The sequence below is a fragment of the Podarcis raffonei genome, chromosome 15 (assembly GCF_027172205.1).
Source record: "Podarcis raffonei isolate rPodRaf1 chromosome 15, rPodRaf1.pri, whole genome shotgun sequence".
Lineage (NCBI taxonomy): Eukaryota > Metazoa > Chordata > Lepidosauria > Squamata > Lacertidae > Podarcis > Podarcis raffonei.
In genome coordinates, this window is record NC_070616.1 from 42,557,640 (window position 1) to 42,579,747 (window position 22,108).

General features: G+C 46.5%; 1 protein-coding gene across 3 annotated transcripts in view; it reads right to left on the reverse strand.

Moving 5' to 3' along the window:
• The window catches only part of RHOBTB2 (Rho related BTB domain containing 2), a 29,872-nt gene extending 13,454 nt beyond the window's left edge, over positions 1-16,418 (reverse strand). The window contains exon 1 of one of the 3 annotated variants that reach the window (XM_053366812.1): positions 16,325-16,418. In XM_053366812.1, the coding sequence (XP_053222787.1) occupies positions 16,325-16,380 (56 nt within the window). In that variant the 5' untranslated portion in view covers positions 16,381-16,418. Of the gene's footprint in view, positions 1-7,009; positions 7,086-9,902; positions 10,111-16,324 lie in introns of those variants that run through there. The other 2 variants (XM_053366813.1, XM_053366814.1) reach the window with 2 other exon arrangements.
• Between the last annotated feature and the right edge of the window lie 5,690 nt (positions 16,419-22,108).

Here is a 22,108-nt window from a genome sequence, read left to right on the forward strand (position 1 = left end):
AAAAACTCGCAGAACGAATTAATTTCGTCTTGCGAGGTACCACTGTATATTAAAATTTGATGTCTGAGACATAACACCTACTGGATATTTCCTTTTTAATGCATATGGAATATAAGTAAGCCAGTGTGCAGCCCTGAATTCTTCTGGTTTCTGATGGCAGGAGGATGAGCAGAGGCTACTGGACCACCTGGCCACTCTGGCAATTCACTTTGGCTTGGTAGAGAATGGTACAAAACAAGCAACCCTGGTCTTCTCCTCTGCCAAGCTCACCTCACCCAAATCCAATTCAGCAGGATTCCCACATTGTCCGAATTTGTGTCCCTCCAGACATCAGCTGAACAGAATGGCCTGCTCCAGAAATGTGTCCAAAATAATCTTAGTTACAGAAAGGTAGCCGTGTTGGTCTGCCATAGTCAAAACAAAAAATTTTTTTCCTTCCAGTAGCACCTTAAAGACCAACTAAGTTAGTTCTTGGTATGAGCTTTCGTGTGCATGCACACTTCTCAGATATACCTGGTGTATCTTCCACCTGGTGCAGAGGACTATCTGTGTATCTGAAGAAGTGTGCATGCACACGAAAGCTCATACCAAGAACTAACTTAGTTGGTCTTTAAGGTGTTACTGGAAGGAAAAAAATTTTTTGTTTCAAAATAATCTTCTCTAGGAGGGAGTCATGCCCCAAGCACCAGCTCCCCAACCTGGTTGTCCCTCACAAACAAGAAGGGATCTCCTCCCCACCCCCATGACAAACCTCCCAAGACGCAGAAGACTTGGACAGCTGCCCTCCTCCAGACTGATGCAACCCACACTGAACCCAGAGAGCAACAAGCAAGAGCCTTCATGAGGGGCCTGGAGCCCAGGCAGCTCTACACCTCTCCATCCAAAGCGGGGTCCCTTTAAAATGTAATCTTTCTGAAGCATGCATCCTGAGCCTCAGATAAGACCACAGGCCCTGCCAATTTGATTCTAGCTGCCTCTGCCTCCTCCTTTTTATCTCTCATGCCTGTTCATGTGAGATTCCCCCACCCACCGGTCCCTCCCTTTCCAGCAATGGTTAAAGAAACTTCCAGATCCACCTGACTGATCATGGAATTTATCCCTTCCTTCTCTCCACCCACAGCACCATCCCCCCCCCTCTCTGCTCCACAACCATGTGTGCTTGCACAAGTCTCTGTCTCTGTCTGTCTGTCTGTCTGTCTGTCTGTCTGTCTGTCTCTCTCTCTCTCTCTCTCTCTCTCTCTCTCTCTCTCACACACACACACACACACACACGTGTGTGTGCATGCACTTGCATAATAGAAGCAGCCTTTGGGGCATAACAGGGCAACTGCAGAGCAGCCAAGCTCCTGCCTGTCTGCCCAAGTGGCTGCAACAACTGGCATTTGGGACGGCATATCTTACAGTGTTTCCAGTAGAGTAAAAAGCAGCAAGACTCGGGCTCCCATCTGGACTTTTTCATTCCTTGTTTTCTATGATAGGGAAGTTCACAGCAAGGCTATCCCAACTGGGGATAATCATAGCACAGAAGAATGACCCAACACAGGTTGTTGTAAGCAGGGACACCACCATGGGAGAGTATGGATATTTAGCAGTATCCTTTAGGAACACAGAAAGCTACCTTATACCAAGTTGAGCAGTATTGTCAACACTAACAGAGGTTTCCCCCATTCCTACCTGGAGATGCCAAAAACTGAACGTATGACATTCTGCATGCAAAACAGTTACTCAAGCTTTGAACTACAGACCTTTGGTGGCAGGTATGGACACACAGACCCTGAAAACAGGAGCCCACAACCAAACAGCCAGTTTATAGTTATTAGAGACATGAATCCTCAGCAGAGTATTTTGCCAGACATGAAGTCCAGATATGCAATGAAGCCGTGTCTTACTCAAAACAGTATTACAACACCATAGCTCAGGATGGGGTATTTAAAACACTGACATGAGGAGGAGGTGCTCTCCTCAGATGCAGTCAGTTGGTGTGTTTTCAATATTAGGTTGGTACAGAAGTGAGAATGAAGGGGGGGACAAAGAGCCAGTACAGTGTAGTGCTTAGAGTGTTAGGCTAGGACCTGGGAAAAGAGAGAGAGAGAGAGAGAGAGAGAGAGAGAGAGAGAGAGAGAGGGAGAGAAAGATATAAAACCCCAATAAACAGCAATGACAACAAAAATCCACATTAAACAGGTACAGCTTCATCTATCCTAAAAGTACAAAGAGGATTTTTCAATGTACTTTCCTCTCATTTACAACGCAGAAAGTTCTTAAGGAAAGGCTAAATGGTGCCAGCACTGGTAATCCTTCAACCTCCATTGCATCAGGGGGACTTTGGAGGTGAAGTGCATAGCAGGCTTCTGCACAGAAAGGCTGAGCACCACCACTCACCAATCCAGCCTGCATAAATCAGAGTGGCTGTTAGTTTTACTGGGGTGCTGCCAACTCCCCTTGGCTGAGAATCAGATCCTGCATGCAGAAGCCTGCGAGTCTTCTAACCAAGGGGCCGGACAGGTAAAAGCCTCTGGAAAGACTGGGATAGTTCAGCCCAGTTTCATCAATTCCAAGCCATACTGCAACAACCTCCACCCTAACAACCTGATCAGTGGAAATACGTTTTAAAATCATGGCATTACCTTTTGGGTTCAAGTCCCACTTTGGGCAAAAAGATTCCTGCACTGCAGGGGGTTGGACGAGATGACCCTCGTGGTCCCAACATTACTATCCCATGATTCTGACATTTCTGATCAAATAATTATAATTATAAAGCTGCTGCTATGCCCATGGTATCCACCCCTCCCCCAGAGTCCTGGAAACTGGAGTTTCCCCTTCACAGAGCTGTAAACCCAAGGACCCTTAACAAACATGATTCCCATTATTCTTTTTTTGGGTAAAGAGAGAAAACATGCTTTATAAATGTATGGTTTGTATGCAGTCCTAATGCCTGCCACATAGCTGAGGGTCTTTGATGCACATGGACTGAACAAATTTGCTGTTATCTGCTGCCATCTCATGTAGATGGTTGTGCAACCTGTACAGCACATAGGCGACAATTATTCACACAATTAATATTCTTGTTCAAAAACAATTTTTCACCATTTATCAAATTTGTGAGAATAAGACAACTTCTTCAGCATCTCATGTAGATGAGCTAATTTGGGGAGCTGGAGAGGTAACTGTGGCCTGACACATTTGATTAACTTACTTAATGCAAGGTTTTCTTCCTGCCATATCCTGCCTTCAAGAACTCCAGGATCAGAACTTCCACTCATCTAACAACAGAAGTGCTTCCTTGCCCAGGTATTCTTATTGCTCTCTGCTACCACAGATACTAAGGGACATGGGTGGCACTGTGGTCTAAACCACAGAGCTTAAGGTCGGCAGTTTGAATCCCCAAGACGGGGTGAGCTCCCATTGTTTGGTCCCAGTTCCTGCCCACCTAGCAGTTCAAACGCACATCAAGTACAAGTAGATAAATAGGTACCGCTCTGGCAGGAAGGTAAATGGCGTTTCCGTGCGCTGGTTTGCCAGAAGCAACTTAGTCATGCTGGCCACATGACCCAGAAGCTGTACGCCGGCTCCCTCGGCCAGTAAAGCGAGATGAGCACCGCAACCCCAGAGTCGTCCACGACTGGACCTAATGGTCAGGGGTACCTTTACCTTTACCATGGCTATTACAAGATACAGTCAACAGAGGCCCTTGCCACACATAGAACTGCATCCCACACAACACCACTAATAGCAATGAATGGGCTATCTGGGGGAGTGTAACATCTTCTCATGAAGAGGGAATTAAGGTATATTCACAGCAGAAGCACAGCCTCCATAAAAGATGTGAGAGGACTTTGTGTTGTACATGGAGAAAGAAGCATACATTTATTGTGCGGCAAAGTGATCTTCTTACTATTATTATAAAAGATAATTACCAAATGGTTAAAGGGGCAAGGGGGGAAAATACAGTTAAAAAGATGCAATTAATTTCTCAGCCAGTGTGTGCTGAAAAGAGAGAGGGTAGTCAATGCACCACCCAGAAATAGGTCTAAAATATCTGAGTCTCAGGTACCTGTTGATGCTAACAAGAACAACAAAACAGCACTTGTGATAAAAATGTGAAGGCAGAAGACATGCACAAGAACACAAAAACAAAACATGTGCTGCCATTGTGGACACACTGTGAGTCTTTCATCTTTAAAGTTCCTGATATGCAACCCTGCCAGGGTAGGAGGTTGTTGGACAACAAGGGCAGTTTGCCTTCATGCAACAATGGAGTGAAAGCTGACGGAGGTTTAAAGGTAGGGATGGGCAACCTGTGGCTCTCCAGATGTTGCTGGACTGCAGCTCCCATCATACCTGTCCGAGGCTCATGGGAGGTGGACAGCCACCACCACCTCCTCCTTATTTTAAGGCTGCAGCCAAACACAATTCCCTGAGACAAGGTCTTCATTGAATATAGTGGGATTTATTTTGGAGTATACTTGCATAACATTGTGTTGTGATTCTCAGCCCCAGAGGCACTGAGAACCCTCAGCTCTTCAACTACGCCTTTATAGGGATTCTCAGTGAATTGGAGAATCCAGCCTCCATGGGGAAAAGAGCAAGAGAGCTAGGAAATTGTGCTGTGCAACTGTATCAACCAAAAATAGTGTAGCAGTTGCAGTGTTGGACTAGGACCAGCAGACCCAGGTTCAAAACCTTATGCAGCTAACATGCTTACTGGGTGGCCCTGGGCTGCACTATCCTATATTTGTGGTGTTCTATTATATTCTATAATGCTATTGTTATTTATTGTTTGTAAGCCACTTTGAAATTCATTTCACTGAATAGCAGCATAGAAATATGATCAGAACAACCATACACACTGCCTTGAACTCTTTGGAGAAAAGGAGGAGAAAATAATAAATAGGTATTATGTTACTCATATGCTTCAGAAATATGCAGTCTGCTGAAACAAAGAGCAAATTTTAGAACAGGGAAAGAATTGGGCCAGTTCCTGTTTGGTGTGCGAATAGTGGCTGCCTCTCTTTGGAGAGCCTGTGATCACAACCAAGAGGCAGAATAGATTTTCATGTACGCCCAAATCTCCTGTTGGGCTTTGGCCTCATAGCTTATTTCTTAAGCACAAAACAGGATGTGTTGAACCCCAAACCCATTTCACCCAAGTAATCTTTAGCAGCAAGCTCTCCCTCTGTGACAGTCAGCTCCTTGGGTGTGTTAACAGTTAAAAGAACTCACTCCTAGTGGGAGCGGATTTCGAAATGAGTGTGCAAGACACGTGGGGAGGTGGAATAAAGGCAACTGAAGCCAAGTGCCATGTGAAACTCCTGCAGCAGCAGCAGCTGTGGAGGCGGTCAGCAAACTAGCACCCATGTGACATTTAGGGGGGGACAATCCTGGCCCAGACAAATCCTATCACTGTTGTTTTGTGCCTCTCCTCTTTCCTCCCCACTCTCCTTCCTTGCTGTTATGATTCCATTTCCCTCCCCTAAAAAGAAACCCTCTCTCCAAGGATCCCAACACCAATCAAACAAGTCGTTCTTCCTCTCCATTTCAGCCCGTCTATTTCTGTAGCTCTTTTGTCTGAGTGCACAAAATCCATTAGTTGCTTTTGTTCTCTAGGACCTGCACTTAGGCTCTGTAATCGCCACCACATCCAGATGCTCCCCTCCCTCCCAGCACATCTCCTGTCACACACGCTCTTTGGCCTTATCTCCTTTGCCAACTCCCTCTTATCTCCTTTATCTCAACTCCCTCTTGTTTCAATGGCAGTCTTTCGACGACTACTGGTCATTCCTGCTCATTTGATTCCGCTATGTGCCCCCTTTTTCTGTCCCTCACCCCGTCCACTCTTGGTGACATGTCCTCAGTTCCTTGTCATCAAATCTGCCCCGCTATCTCTCGGAGAGAGTAGAATTGTGTTCCTTGCAAGCTGCCCCAGTCTTCGGTTGCCAAGGAAACTAGAGAATCTCTCAGGGAGCCTAACCAGTTTCCTAGCAACCGACAGGCTAAATGTGCCCCCACCCCACAGAATCTCATTTCACAAAACACAAAATGGGGGACCGGGAGAAATAGCGCAACAAAAATAATTAGTAAAAATATCCCTTGGTTACGGAGCATTTCCGGGAGGGGGGTTGTAGAGGAAGTTGGGTGGGCGGCCTGGAACATCCCCCCAGAGACCAGGAAGGGAGGCATGGTCAAAGAACTCTGCAGATTACGATCAGTGCCTACTCTGCAAAATTATGCTAATGAAGATTGAAGAGGTAAAGCTTAATAGGAGCGATGCTTTCGCAAACGAAGCGGAGTGGGGCGCAAATACGTGTTTATTTATGTCTACCCATATGCGCGCGTGCACACACACACACACACTACATTACTCTCTAAGCACACTGCACATTTCTTCCACATTACAAGCACATCAAAGTACAGGAGGCTGCACGAGCAGCTGGCTTGTTTGAAGGAAGAGAGAAACCCGACACGCACACAGCTCTCCACACACTGCGAAAAGGTTTATGCAATGCAAGATATCCCGGCCAAGCCTGCCCTTGGAGCAGAACACAGCTCTCTCCACGCTGCCCACTTTTGCTTTGTTTTCCTTTTTTGCAAATCCCACCCCAGTCCCGCCAGAGCAGCGCGACCACTCCGTTTGTTTGTTTCCCTTTTTGGCAGTGCAGCAACTACCCACAGAGACCCAAGGAAAGCCCGCAGCGTTGAAGAGAAGCCGCTCTCCAGGCGTGCCTCTGGGTTTGAAACCGTTTCCCCAAGAACAGCGCCAGGAGTACGCGGGGCTCTTTGGAGAGGCTCGTGCAATCTGTGCGCGCCTAGGATCTCTCACTCGCGCGCGCCCGGGTTTAGCTAGACTGGCGGAAACGCCGCTCCCCTTTCGCTTTCACCGACCCCACCTAAAATCGGCACTATTGACCCTAATTGCAAAGCGGACCCTCGACCCTGACCTGACCCTCCGCTCCCGCGCCTGCAATAACTGAAGGGGGGGGAGGAGTCCCGCGGCGGTCGCTTTACTTACGCCAACACATACGACGGGGCAATTTGCAGCGGAAAGAGCCGAGCTCTTCCCCGGAGACATGATGGTGGTGGCGGGCACGAGCCGACCGCTGGGCGGGATGCTGAATTTCTCCGGCTCAGATGCTCTGACCTAACAGTCCGCGTCGGCCCCAGAGCGGATGCGCCCCTTCGCGCGGCGTCGGCAGCCGCTGCCGCCGCCTCCTCCTCAGCAGCACCTTCCTCGCCCCAGGCCGGCTGCGCCGAGCCGCATGCAACCCCTCGCCAAGCGGCGCCCCCTCCTCGGCCGGCGATGCTCCGCCCTCCTCCCTGGCGGCCGCGCTGCGACTGAGCGGCGGCGGCGGCGGGGCGCGAACTGCAGTCCTGCGCGGAGACTCGCCCACCGCCTATTTTCATTCACAAAAAAAGGAGAGCCCCCTCCCGGGAGCGCCGCGCAAGCTCCGCCCCGCAGCCCCGCCGCCGCTCATTGGCCGAAAGCGGGCAAAACACGGGGCAGGCGGCGCGCCGGCCGGGCCTTCCGGGGAGGGGGCTCTGGCCACGGGCTGCGGGGGTCGGGGGGAGGAGGAGGGATGCAGCCCAGGCAGCCGCTCTTACCACACACTTCCCCTCTGTGCTTCCCGCCCTGCTGCAACGTCCCCCAACCCTGTACACCCCCCCCCGCGCGCACCTTTCCCCCTCTATACATCTTGGGCCATTCATCCCTTTCTCATCTCTCTCCGCCCCAATTTATGGGGAAGGCAGCAGAGGCTCTTTAGGAGCGAGCAGGGCAAAAACAATAAGAAGAAAAGCTTCGTGAACCACAGTTACCTAACATCAAGCTCTGTTAAATTGAAAGGGGGGCAGAATTATACAATAGCAAAAGCCTTTCCCTAAGTTCAGGAATTCATGTAGGGCTGGAGCGTCCCAAGGCGGCTGCTGGGACTTAGAAAAGCCTAGTTCTGCTATTGACATGGATACCCTGGGAGGAGAGGGGAGTTGAAAACATCCAGCCTAGATGTTAGTTGTCCCCAAATGGTCTAGACAAGGTCGCAGGTAGATCAAGATGAATATGGCAAAAACAAAAACAGCCCTCGAATGGTGCAATGGTAAAAAGGCACAGGGGGGCAACTTCAGACCCGAGATGAAATCAAGCATATTCGGTAGGTATATGCAGTTTTCTACTTTCTTCCAGCTCCTTATGTAATTGTTACCCTTGCATTATACAATCAGATACATAAACAAGCCAGTTTTCTTTATATCCATTTATTGTTTCTTCATCATTCTTAACCTGCCCATCCCCTCATCTATCCACCTCCTTTGCCTGTTTGCTGTCCCTGATACTGAGTACCTATGAAAGGGGAAAAGGTTTTTATGCCTTAGCTTGACAGTGTCCAGTAAAAATGCTTCTCTCAAGCCTTCCCAATGCCATCTTCACTTTTTCTAACGGATGTTTCTGGTTTCTAGTTTGTACCTACCCATTCTTCATATTTTCCCAGGCAGTTTGACTTCATACTAAAGGTTCTATCATAATGCACACCAGAGAGCACTCAAAAAACTTATTGAGCTCAGTGGAGAATGAACACTCCACATCCAAGGATTCTGCCTTCAGCTCTACAGAGACACCAGCTCCCCCTCCCATACTATGGCCATTGCAAAGAAGGGTGTGTACTTTCCAACAATTGCAAGTCACATAGTAAGTGGATCAGGGCCAGTATTGTCATCTGAAGCTAATTGCATGCCAAGTTATGCAGATCTGAGATACAATTTCTTTTCAAGCAAGCTGCAGGAGTGACTTTTCTCTCTCTGCCCCTTCTTATGTCTCCTCTGGGCACTGACAAAACAAGACCACTAAGTTTCTGCCTGCAGTAGCCTTGGGCTCTAGGGATGTCAGACAGAGGAACAACTGGCACATATTCCTTCCTTCCCAATGCAACAGAACCACACAAGATTCAAAAGCAAAATATATGTCTGGTTGGTTCCTTTGCACAAAGGGAGTGCATGGTTGTCTTTTGCAAGGCTGGCCGCCTTTTACCAGGGCCTGGCCGAGACAGCTTTATCTCACCCCCACGGCCTTATACCAAATTTCATCAACCCTGATAGTTAACAGCTCTTCAGTGTCTCTTGCAGAGCTCTCTCTCAACCCATCACCTGCTCCCTTTTCACCTGGAGATGCCTGGGAATCTGGGGCTGAACCCGGGGCACTCTGCGCTGCCACTCAGCTACGGTCTCTCCCCACAAGTCCACAGAATGTATGTGGGCTAACGAGCACCCTCCCTATACTTCACCTCTAGCAAAAGTCTGGACCAGTCTACTCTGCTCCCCTGCGCGTCCTGGCCTCAAGCACACAGCCCAGCTGGACTCTACACCCCCCACCCCACCCCCCGAAAAAGCTCTGCTGTGCTGGAATCCCACTCCAGCCCGCCCCACTCGACTACTTCCATCCTGGCGTTGCTTTGCTGCCCTTCCCGCCCCCTCCTCCCCGCAGGATGAGGACAGAGCCGAAAATCTCAAGTCATCACTGGAGCCTGACCAATGGGAGGCGGATCAGCGCCCCAGCTCCGTCGCAGCCAAGACCAGCTGCTGCGCTCCAGCATCTTGAGATCATGTGATCCCTCATTGTCCTCACTCAAGGCTCGTTTTTCTCCCTCCCCCCTCCCTCCATGCATAACCAAAATAAACTTGTCCCTGCTCTCTTCCTGTTAGGATCAGCAGAGCCGCGGCCCTTCCGAGCCGCTCCAAGGGCCGGCGCTGATGCAAAGGCGCGTCAATTCGCGTCAGCGCTCCGGCAGCATCTCCCTCCCTCCCTCCCTCCGCACCTTTGCAGTCCCGGCACAGCAGCCCCGCTCCGCCTGGGGAGGCCTCGGCCTCCGCCCCGCGCTCCCCTTCCCTCCCCGCCAGCCCCCGGCTCCCTTTCTCACCGGACTCGTAAGACGGGGATCTCTCTCTCCATAGCAGAAGAAACCTGGGCTTCCTGGACGGGGCGGGGGTCCCGGAGGGCTGTGTTGGGTTAAGAGTGCCGGCTCCCCAGCCAAGCCCGCCAGCACCGAGGCCACCGGCTTCAAGCCCCAAGCTGTTTATTTCCCTGCATTGGGCTGGAATGAAATCTGCAGGCAGCGGAGACGCAGGTTTTAGCTTCCTTCTCCGACAGGGTCACGGGGGAAGGGACGCATAAAAGCTCGCTTGCCAGCCGCATGATTTGGCTTATTTTACTCCTTTCGTAGCAGGTGCTTAATTGTGGCATAAAGAGTTCCTGGCAGCTTTCGCCGCTAGCCTCATTCCGGACTGGCCCCCTGCCTGGTGCAAAACAATAGCACAATTGTGACTTGGGTCAAAACAATTCCCGCTCCATGTTAACCTGCTAGAGGACAACAGCCGAGCTGGGGGCTGGCATTTCCCCTCTTTCTTTTCCCAGTAGGAGGCGCCGAGGAGTACAAGAAGGAGAGGAGGAGGAAATACTGCTACTGAAGAAAACGGAGTTACAGCTATTCCAGCTATGCTCTTTTAGCTCCACAAAGCATAGTTTTACACAGGGGTTGGCCAGGCGGCCTCCATCAAGGGTCCAGGCCTAGCAGGGTGAAATAATTGTTCCTTTCCACACTGATACATCCTAGATTAAGCCTCTGGTTCTACATGCTCACCCAGTTTAGTCCCTTTTGCCCATGATAGGCAGCAGAAAATGCACATTCTGCACCAAAACAATCCATTTTCTACAACACTTAACTCTGGGTATACCAAACTCAAGAATTTAGAGAACTACCTGAAGGTGCCATCTCTGACACTAAGAAGTAGGATTCCCAGCTGACCAGAAACAACCCCTCCCTGAAACCAAACTAGCCCCAAATCATTCTGGCCTGCTCTTGGGCTTGTTGTAGTGGCAGATGTGCAGAAATCAGCAGGAGAAGCTTTTCACAGCAGGGAGATAAACACTGCCATCTGCTAATCCGCACATCATCAGGCTGCAATTTGAAGCACAGCTAGAAAGGGGTGGGTGGAAAGTTGGCATCTCTACTGAGCAAGTCTGCAGCGCTGGCCCAACCATTAGGTAGAGTGAGATGCCTGCCTCAGGCAGCAGATGGTGGGAAGCAGGCAGAATGCTTTGTCCCATGCCCCCTGCTCTGTCTCCAAAGCTAATCTTCTGCCCTCAAGTGCAGTAGACAACACTGTCCTGTTGCTCAGGTTTTATACAAGGGATTGAGAATTGGTGCCATGTTGTTCTTCACTTCAAGCAGCAAAATGTCTTACCCTGCAGGTGTTGGCCTAGCCAGTAAATAGATGGGAGATTCTTAGGAACATAGTGGTTATCAACATTAATATAGTTCTATTCATATATTACAAAATGTGAATGTGCATGACCTACCGCCATTAATAACATGAGCTGCACTTTCTGTTTTTACCAGCCAGTGGAATGTTGCCAAAAGGCATTTTCATGTGGGAGATGCCCACACTGTACATGTGGACCCAGTTTGTGTTCCTCTGCCTCTCAAGTTTCTTTGAAGGCCTGGCACAAGCCACACAACAAGAAGAAAGTGCTGTGCACTTCCTGCTTCTCCACAATCATATAATGTCTGAAGGTAATGAAGGGCAGGGACAGGGCTTTAAACGTAGCAAGTAGAAAGGAATTATGCAATTTCTGTTAAATTACATCATCCTGGCTGCAGAATAATATTGGATCACCATTCCTTGGCAGGGGTTGGGCTCATGTTTGAAATGTGTAGGAAAAAAATCACAATGAGGCAACCTAAATGTTGAAAGAGAAAAAATGAAGCCAAGGGGTATAAGAGGAGGAACTGGGCTTAGGGTAAACAGGGAAGCAAATGATTCAAAATATATTGCTGCTCTTGGTCTCTCTCAGCCCTGCAGGCAATCGGAAATATATATTTTCTCCCCAAAAGCTATTTACAGAACTTCCAATTGTGTAAATGGTGTATCCTCTCATTTGGCCCTATGTAACGGGCACTTATCTACCACCTCTCCAAATTGCTTAAAAACTACAACCCACCCTACAGTTTCTTGGGGGTTCTGAAGAAGCTGGCATTTGGCTGAGCTGAAAGGGAACACACACACACACACACACGTCACCAATGCAGTTTCAGCTCCAAGTCAAAAGCTGGATTTGACCAAAAGCAGGGGCTGAATTCCCCTCCCCCCACGCTGCCTTCTGCTTTTATCACAGCTGTAATTAAAATGCAGTTTGTTCTCTGTTTCCATGTATCCCTGATATAAGCCTCTTGATCTTATCCCCAAAGATTCCCCATCTGCCCTGCTTGTTAATCGTCCTTGTTCCAGGCAGATAACTCCAAACTCAAATGCAAGATTCTGTGTTGCTTTGTCCTGAGCACTGCAACAACCACAGGTCAAACAGGGAGGTATGCTGAGGGAGTATGGTGGGGAGGGCAGAATTTCAGGCAACCCTAGAGAGAAAGCTTCTAGAAATTATCTGATTCATCTGTAATGCATTAAGAAATGCATTATTTACCATCCAGTTTCGCTGACTTTCCCCAGATTAACAATCACAGTTTCCTAATTGAAGTGGAATCCCAACAAGACAAAGTACTGTGGGCTTGTCTGACCATGGAGCTGGTGGCCCACCTTGTGCTTTCCTATAACTGGTCTTCAGAAGCATTACTGCCTCTGACTATGGAGGCAGAGCATAGCAGTCGTAGTTAGTAGCTGTTGGTAGCCTTATTTGCCATTAAAATTTCCAGTTCTTCTCTACAGCCTCCCCAAGTTGGTGGCCGCCTGCCCCCAGTTGAGGCTGTTGTGGCAGCTCCCTTCTGGACCAAGGGAAAGCCTTGCCACAGTTGCACATATGTCTGGTGACAGGGCCGGCCCAAGACATTTTGGCACCTGAGGCAGACCCCAAGAACTGGGAATTGTAGCTCAGGGTGCGTGTGTGTCTCCTGACTTACTTTCAGCACTGTTAATGAACTACTGTTCCCAGGATTCTTTGGGGTGAAGCCATGACTGTTAAAGCAGTATCAGGGTGCTTTAAATGTATGGTATGGTTGTGGCTGGCAGACTGAGGTTGGTGGGGCAGTGCCCTGTTCGCCCTCATGGATTAGTCTCTACTGCGGTATATAAATTCAATTAATAATAATAATACTGCATGTAGCTGTTCCTGTGTTGATAGCATTGATGGAGGCCCTTGGTCTGAAGAAACAGGTGAGAGGCCTTTTCAGTTGCAGCTTCCTGGCTTTGAATTGTTCTGCCTAGGGAGATCTGGATGGTGCCTACGCTTAATGCCATTTTGGTATCTTTTATTCTTCCTAAAGCTTTTTAAACATCGGTCATATCTGATTTTCTCTATCCTTTCTTTTCTTTTATTCTCCAACTTCTGTTGCTTTAGCATTCTGCTGCTTTAATTTTGTTGTTGTAGGTTCAGATATGTGTCGTTTTTACTGGTTGGGAGATGCACAGAGAGTTTTTATCAAAGAAATATCAAAGAATCATAGAGTTGGAAGGGACCCTGATGATAATCTAGTCCAGCCGCCTGCAATGCAGAAATATGCAGCTGTCCCTTATGGAGATCAAACCTGCCACCTTGGTGCAGCACCACACTCTAACTAAGTAAGCTATAATGAGGTAGGGAACGCAGTGGATGTAGCCTGCCTTGATTTCAGCAAGGCATTTGACAAGGTGCCCCATGATATTCTTGTAAAGAAGCTGGTAAAATGCGGTCTTGACTATGCTACCACTCAGTGGATTTGTAACTGGCTGACTGACCGAACCCAAAGGGTGCTCATCAATGGTTCCTCTTCATCCTGGAGAAGAGTGACTAGTGGGGTGCCACAGGGTTCTGTCTTGGGCCCGGTCTTATTCAACATCTTTATCAACGACTTGGATGATGGACTCAAGGGCATCCTGATCAAATTTGCAGATGACACCAAACTGGGAGGGGTGGCTAACACCCCAGAGGACGACCTTCAAAACGACCTTGACAGATTAGAGAACTGGGCCAAAACAAGCAAGATGAATTTTAACAGGGAGAAATGTAAAGTATTGCACTTGGGCAAAAAAAATGAGAGGCACAAATACAAGATGGGTGACACCTGGCTTGAGAGCAGTACATGTGAAAAGGATCTAGGAGTCTTGGTTGACCACAAACTTGACATGAGCCAACAGTGTGACGCGGCAGCTAAAAAAGCCAATGCAATTCTGGGCTGCATCAATAGGAGTATGGCATCTAGATCAAGGGAAGTAATAGTGCCACTGTATTCTGCTCTGGTCAGACCTCACCTGCAGTACTGTGTCCAGTTCTGGGCACCACAGTTCAAGAAGGACACTGACAAACTGGAACGTGTCCAGAGGAGGGCAACCAAAATGGTCAAAGGCCTGGAAACGATGCCTTATGAGGAACGGCTAAGGGAGCTGGGCATGTTTAGCCTGGAGAAGAGGAGGTTAAGGGGAGATATGATAGCCATGTTCAAATATATAAAAGGATGTCACATAGAGGAGGGAGAAAGGTTGTTTTCTGCTGCTCCAGAGAAGCGGACACGGAGCAATGGATCCAAACTACAAGAAAGAAGATTCCACCTAAACATTAGGAAGAACTTCCTGACAGTAAGAGCTGTTCGACAGTGGAATTTGCTGCCAAGGAGTGTGGTGGAGTCTCCTTCTTTGGAGGTCTTTAAGCAGAGACTTGACAACCATATGTCAGGAGTGCTCTGATGGTGTTTCCTGCTTGGCAGGGGGTTGGACTCGATGGCCCTTGTGGTCTCTTCCAACTCTATGATTCTATGATTCTATGATTCTACCCTATATAACAAGATACTAGGGTATGCATTTATCAGTCATCTTACTAAGTCCTTCCACCTTGTTTGCTTTGGTGGAATCTACACACATATAAAAACCATTATGAAAATGCTTTTTTAAAAGGGGTTTTTAAAAATACATTGAATTTTCCATAAGGCTCACCATTGCCATCTAGTGTCACATTGCCATCTAGTCTCACTTAAAACTTTTTATTTGCCCCTGTATAGCTGAGTCCTTTGCCTCCCAAAATCCCACTGGGTCTGTCCAGCCTCAGTGTTACACGTTACCCAGAATTCTTTATGCCAGCCCTAGAAATGCGCTCCATTACACTGCTCTGGTGCTTTGTACTAGGCTGGGCAGACATTCCAGCCGGGCAAAACCCCTCAAGGATAGCGTGAAACAGGCCCAATAAAATGTGTGACTGGTGAGGGGATCAGATCTGAGGAGAATCCTGAGGGTTGGATCAAAAGGCTTAGAGGGCCACATTTAGCCCCTGGATCTGAGGTTCACCATCTTTGCTACACACTCTTAGCTAAAATCCTTTGTGGCTTTTTGTAAACTCCAGTACACAGTCAACATATTCCAAATCCCTCAATGTCCCTGCTTAACCTCAGCTGTGTGTTTTTGGCACAGCTGCTACAGTATAATACCCAGAAGCCCTTGGATTGTATGCTTGACTTTAAATAGCTACCAATTAAACACTCTAAAGTTGTAATTTTAATTGTTGTTGTAAGGTGCCCTGAGAGGTGCTTTGCACCAGAAGGGCAGGGTATAAAGGTTTTGATACATAAAAGCAAATGTTTTAAAAGTTCTACCCACCTTTTCCAGTTCACTCTGGATGCTTTAGCCCAGAGGCTTATAGGAAACCTTACAAAGCCCCCATTTAGTCTGGCTGATCTCTTGAGAGCTTGGTGTATTTGCTGCCAGACCCCTGTCAGCATTTGACAGACAACTCTGAGTCAGCTTGGTGAGACTGCAGTTTAAGAACAATCCCCTAGAGGTAAAGTTCACATTCTGTTCACAAAGGGCAAGGGACTGTCTTGGTGGAAAGGAAATCAGTGCACATTTCAAGATCAGACATTCAGTTCCTTATATTCAGTTCCTTTGAATATATAGGGTGCTTGCTATCTTGACCATGATCTGACCCACCTACATTCCTCCTTCCAAGCTGTAACGTTAACTCAGCACAGTTAAGTTTGCACTACATAAAGCTCTCTGAATACAGCCCTGGAGTTGAAAAGTTCAATTCATCTAGCTGGGAGGGGAGCATTTATATAGGTGCCCAGGGTTGCAATTCTGTGGCAGTGAACTTGAAAAGCAAGACGCAGTTTCTAAATAATAAGGAAAATGTTCTGGAGCACAGTTTGAGAGTTTAAACACAGGTCATTCACATATGTAGCATATATATGTAGTGTGGGGAAACCCAGCCAGAGGGGCAGGGTATAAATAATAAAATAATAATAACATTATTGTGTTGTTGTTGTTGTTGTTGTTGTTGTTGTTGTTGTTAATAATAATAATAATAATAATAATAATAATAATAATAATAATATGGCCAAGATAAATTGAAACCAATCTATGTACTCACAAGGCATTGTTCATCTTGGTCTTCAATTTGAGGTGGGCTTTGCCTCTGGATTCCATCTCTTCCACTTCCTCCTCCTCCTCCTCTTCTCAACAGCCTGAAAGCAGAAGAAAGATATATATATGCAGATGAAGTGAGAACTGCCTTTGAAGTAGCTTATCTCCCCAACATTTAAGAGATGGCATTTTCTTCTCTATGAAACTGGAGAGTCTTTAAGACATGGTGGTCTGTATCAGCTAATGGTTTGTTTAGCATGACAGAATACTCAAAATGACCTCTTAAACTGAGTTTACTGGATTGTCATCATACTGGTCCCAGTGGGTGCACTCTCCAGTATTTGAGAAAATAGGTAAAATTCACACTATGTTTGTGGTTGAAAAACAAAAATTGTATGTGGGAGGCTTCCAAATGTTGGGGCACAGGTTTGTAGCCAGTGCTAGTCCTACTCAGAGGAGATCTTCTGAAATCGGTGGACACAAGTAACTTAAGTCCATGGATTTAAGTCAGTTTACTCTGAGTAGGACTAGCATCGGCCACAACCCATAAAAAAGGAAGAGTTTTGTCCAGTCCTCAAATCACCTTTATATATCATAATCTATTCTGCAACTTTCTTCCAAAATACTAACTCTTCAGAAATCCAGAATCCAGTGTGCATTTTCTAAAGCAGATTGATAGTGGGCCCAGAAAGCAGATTGGGGCCAGTACTAGGCATAAACTCTATTTGTGCAAAAACAAAGTTTTCTGCACTTTTGGACTGGACTGAAAAAGAAAGCAGCTGTAAACCACAGTTTGTTTATAAGTCAGGATGATCAGCTGGACTGCTTTGGATAGGGTCATCCTCTGTTGGAAGGGCTGTCCAGTTCAGGACCGGGAAAAGATAATGAACCCTAAGAAGGGGAAGATGCCCCTCTGCAGTAGGGTCTCCAAAGCACACCTAGCAGGCACAAAGGTCACCTGGTAGATAGAAACATTGTAACTTAACTAGAAATATAATCTAAATGTGCACATATACATATAAATTAGTATCCTGCTTTGGTGTTGCCTTCTGCCTTTTTTAGCACTGTTCTCGCTAGGGTGTCTTGACTGACGGCACTGTTAAGCATAACCTAGCTTTTCATACAGTTGAAGCACCTAAAGAGAACCTCTTTTATGTTTACTTTGTACACAGCTTTCTTTCTCTGTTGTAAAGTAGCACAAGGTGTTTTTTCTTCCACGTCCTCTTCTCTCTATTTAGTTGCCATAGCAACTGTTTCTAAGCTGTCCAGAACTAGGCCTGGCAGTCCTGATACCTGATACACACAGACAGCTGTTGGCAGTATCCAAGTTTTCCACTATGGAGATGTTGTTTTAAACTTCTTTGGCTCAGCTTTGAGCAACTCTAGGAGCAGAGTTTTAAGGATCTCTGATACACAGCTTTCAGCAAATATGATCAGAGTACAAGCAAGTTCAGATTAGAAAGCTGAAATAGCAGCAGTGGAGACCTGATGTACAGCTTTCTCCATGATCTGCTCACTGTCTGTTTGCAGGGAGTTTTAACTTCACATATGGGAGCATTCAAGGGTGATATGAAGGGAAATAACCCATTTTTACCACACACACAGTATATTCAACTGGAGGGAGGCTTGGAGGTTTCCTTATAATGAAGTGGTGGTTATACGCCACTTGGTTGTAAAGAACCCCAAAGATAAGACAATGAAAGCAAGAAATTTTTACAAGCCTACATTAAAACATACAAAAGTTAAAATACTATCACCTCAACTTTCTCAGCATCTGGGTAGGCCAGGTATATTTATACTGTACATTATGTTCCAATAAAAACAAACAAACAAATAAAACAGTCCAGTTATTAGGACTGCACATGATCATAGAATGTGACTGGCTGGGTGGAGGATGGTGAAATGAGCTGTTGTGCAGGTGGGCATGGCTGACTAAAATGCTCAGCAGGAATACTTCACATTGCAACCTTCTGTGGCAGGATCCAGTTGTGCACACTAGAGCCATTTGAAAATATTGAGCATTCCTATGGCCATGAACCAATGTCATCTAGTCTAGTACAGGGTCCTGGGGTACAGGTGTTTAAATAAGCGTGGAGGTGACCTCCTACTTTCCCCTCTTTCTAGGACCCAGATACATGGCTGGAACCCCCACAGACTTGCCAAAAGCCCTGTATCAAAACACAAGGGGAGTTATACCACCTCACAATGCCAGAGTAAGGTAGTGGCTTTGAACAAGTCTCTTTGGCTTAATTTACCTCACATGGCTAATTTGCCTCATACGTTGTGAGGATAATAAATCATTACTCTGAGTTCTTTGGTTAGTATTCAGATAAGCAGGAGGACGTACACATGCACTGTGCCTTCAAACTGATATATTTGCTAAATAAATCTGAGGGTAAGTAAGATTATAGTCACAGGGTAAGGTTTTTAACCATAACCAAAGCAACAGCCAAGTGCTGTGTCACATGGCTGGAATAATCTGAAGCTCATAGCTCAAATCGGGGGACAGTGGACCTGGGTGTGACCTGCCATTTCCAAATGTGTCTGGCAAACACACCTCAGATTCTTTCTGGCACGTCTCAAACAATGCCTGAAACACAGCTTATGTAATGAAAAGGCAGTGCTGTTGTGGTGCACTTTGACCACAACTGTAGGTTGTAACTCAAAAGATTTGCATAAGTTAGAGGAGCTGTATTCTTTTTATTGTATAGGCTAGGCTATAAGGAATGTTTGTTCACTAAGACCAGATCCTGCTTCAGTGGCTGTCTGGCTTAACATTTGAAACCAAGGTTATCTATAAATAGCATTTTTTAGTTCCAAAATTGCATTTGTATTAGATGTGTGCCTTCAGCAGGAGAAACAAAATAGCAGCAGGGGCATGTGAGGAACACAATACTAAATCTCAGGATAAGACTTAAAACCTCAAGCAGGAAAAGCAGAAGTCCCCTCCCCCTATTAAATGGGGGAAGGCGAGGCAGAGCAGGGCAGAGTCTGTGGGGGCACGTTGTCTGCGCCAAGTCCCCTGCCTTCAGCAGTTGGGGGTGGGGCTTGCTGCCCGTCTGAATTTGCAGGTAATGTTAATTCACCTCAGTTCCATTTTAAAAACCATAGGTTAAAAGTTGACGTTGAATCAACATAAATGAATGGCGGTTAAGAGTGCCTAGGTAGGACTGGAGAAAGCCAGATTCAAACATGAAGCTGATTCAAACCCCCCTGAGTGACCTCGCGCCTGTCAACAGAGAGACGGAAGCGGCATGGCAGAGCACATGCTTTCCATTAAGAAGGTCCCATCTCCAGGTAGGGCTGGTAGAAAAGGCTTCTGCCCCAAACCACTGGAAACTGCTGCTGCTAGTCTGCAGCCCTCCAGCTATAGTTGGATTTGACCCTAGTGGTCAAAGATGAAAGGAGATGTCATCCAGAAACATCTGGAGGACCACAAGTTCCTTACTCCGGGTGTAAACAGGACTGAGCTGTTTGCACTTGACATGAGGCAGCATCCTGTTCCTCAGGTGAACTACTTCACAGGATAAAATCTGAGAAATAACCATTTATGTTGCCAGGCACCTTGGAGGAAAGGGGTGAAAGAGCTACGTATGTGACAAACAAACAGTGCTCAGCCGTAACAATCGAACAGGAACTCTATGAAATCACCCAAATAGCAGAGTCCAGTGAACAAACAAGGCAGCGGGGGCTTGGACACAGTGCACTGAGTGGGCCCACCTGCTGTTGCTACAATCCCTTCAGCTGGTGGATATGCATTAATTTTATTACATTTGTATCCCATGCTTCCTCCAAGAAGCTCTAGGGGCTTACATGGTTCTCCCCCTACTCTTTCTGTCACCACAACCACCCTGTGAGGTAGGCTAGGCCAGAGAACGTGATTGCCCAATGTCACCCAGAGAAATCGCTGGCCTCTGATTCACAGTGCCAGAGCTCCCTTCAGCTTTGAAGAAGGATGGGATCCTTATGAAATAATGCTAAGGACTGTGCTGTACCCAGACATAAGTGTGCTCCGCTTTCTGAGCATGTACGCAGGCAAGGCAACGCAGGAGCCCAGGGAGAGAGGTGCAGCTGTTGGCATGAAACATTTAAAGGTCTGACTCCCCACTGAACTGTAGCTTCATACAGTATTCACAGCCTCATACAGTATTAAGAGCTGCCAGTGCCATATGAAAAACTGTGGAAAAAAATGTTCTATTTGGACATGGTTTTGCTTTTAATAGCATATCCCATAATTTCTCTTCAGCCTCCTGCTGCTCCCTCCCTCTGTTTTTTTAATCACCAAGAAAAGTTGCATAAAAATAAGATAATATTACCAGTAATATTTCACACTTTTCTTTTTCAAGTGCTTTGCAATGCATTAATTTTCACCATGCATTCATAAGACAGCTAAGTGTTATCAATGCCCTCATTTCCCCCTTCTTTTCTTAACCCCCCCCAAACAGTGGAAAACTGCAGTGCAGAGAAGCAAAAGGCTTGTGTTTTAAAACATGTGGCTTGACTTTTAAGAGATTCGTTGAATCTAATTTATTTATGGTTGCATTTACATCTTGCTTTTCATCTTAGGAGTTCAAGGTTGCACATTTGGTTTCTCCCTGTCTTCCTGTTTTATCCTCAAAAAAACCCATGGTTTGACCAAGTGGCTGGTGTGCCTTCTCAGTCTGTAGCCCACATGGCAATTCCTGATGGACAACTTTAAGCCCCCTTCCCCCACCTCTGCTCTGCCTTCTGATTATTATCTTTAAACCAGACTTTGAGGAGACAGTCCAACTCTACAGTACTTGAAAGATAAAGAACAATAAGAAGGCAGAGCGGGGTGGGAGGGCAGGCTTGACTTTAGCACTTGGACAGCACAGAGGATTTCTGCCAACAGAGAACTGTCCTATGCAAAGTAGGACACATGGTCTCCCTACCTCTGGTATAAGCAAACTTCATAACTGTTGGGGGCTTATACATGTCACAAGTAGAACCTTGCCAGTGTTTCTTGTTGCTGGTAAGTGAACCTCAAAAGAACTGAGCACTGGTGGCTTGGAGAACAGAGGGCAGGGTATAAAATGATACAGTTTGGAGAGAGATGATTGGAGAATAGAGATGGAAAGAACCCAAGGCTACATTTGATGAGGCAAGAGCTCTGCCTGTACTTCCATGGGAGGAGGGAGGATAAGGCCCCCAAGTACAGTGTATCCAAAACACCCCATTACTTTAGATCACAAAACTTAGGATCTATCCATCAGACTTAAAGCTGGATTTATACAGTAATAGAAATTCCTTTATAGTGTTGGAGAAAAGAGTGGATCCCATGAGCTGGCATTATTCGGAATAGAGATAGAGATTTAGCATCTACAACATCAACCCAGAATGAAACGCATTAAGCAAACTAATCAAAGCATTTATAAGGAGCATTTTCTGGCAACAATGAACAGGGAAGAAAAGAAGAAGCAGAGTCCACAGAAGCTGTACTAAGCAGAGCTGCCTCTTGAGCAATGATTGCTGACTGTCCATGTCCATCTTGGTTTGCACCATCTCTTACTTGTTTTTACTTTAATTTCCCTGTCAAAACTCTGTTGAAAATAGAGTTGCTACTATACACACAAAACAGATATGGGACTTTGGAGAGAAAGATGGAAACATGGGTTTTGTGATCTTGAAAAGATATGTGTTACAGTCAGATAGTGTATCTGAAGAAGTGTGCATGCACACGAAAGCTCATACCAAGAACTAACTTAGTTGGTCTTTAAGGTGCTACTGGAAGGAAAAAAAATTTTTGTTTTGACTATGGCAGACCAACACG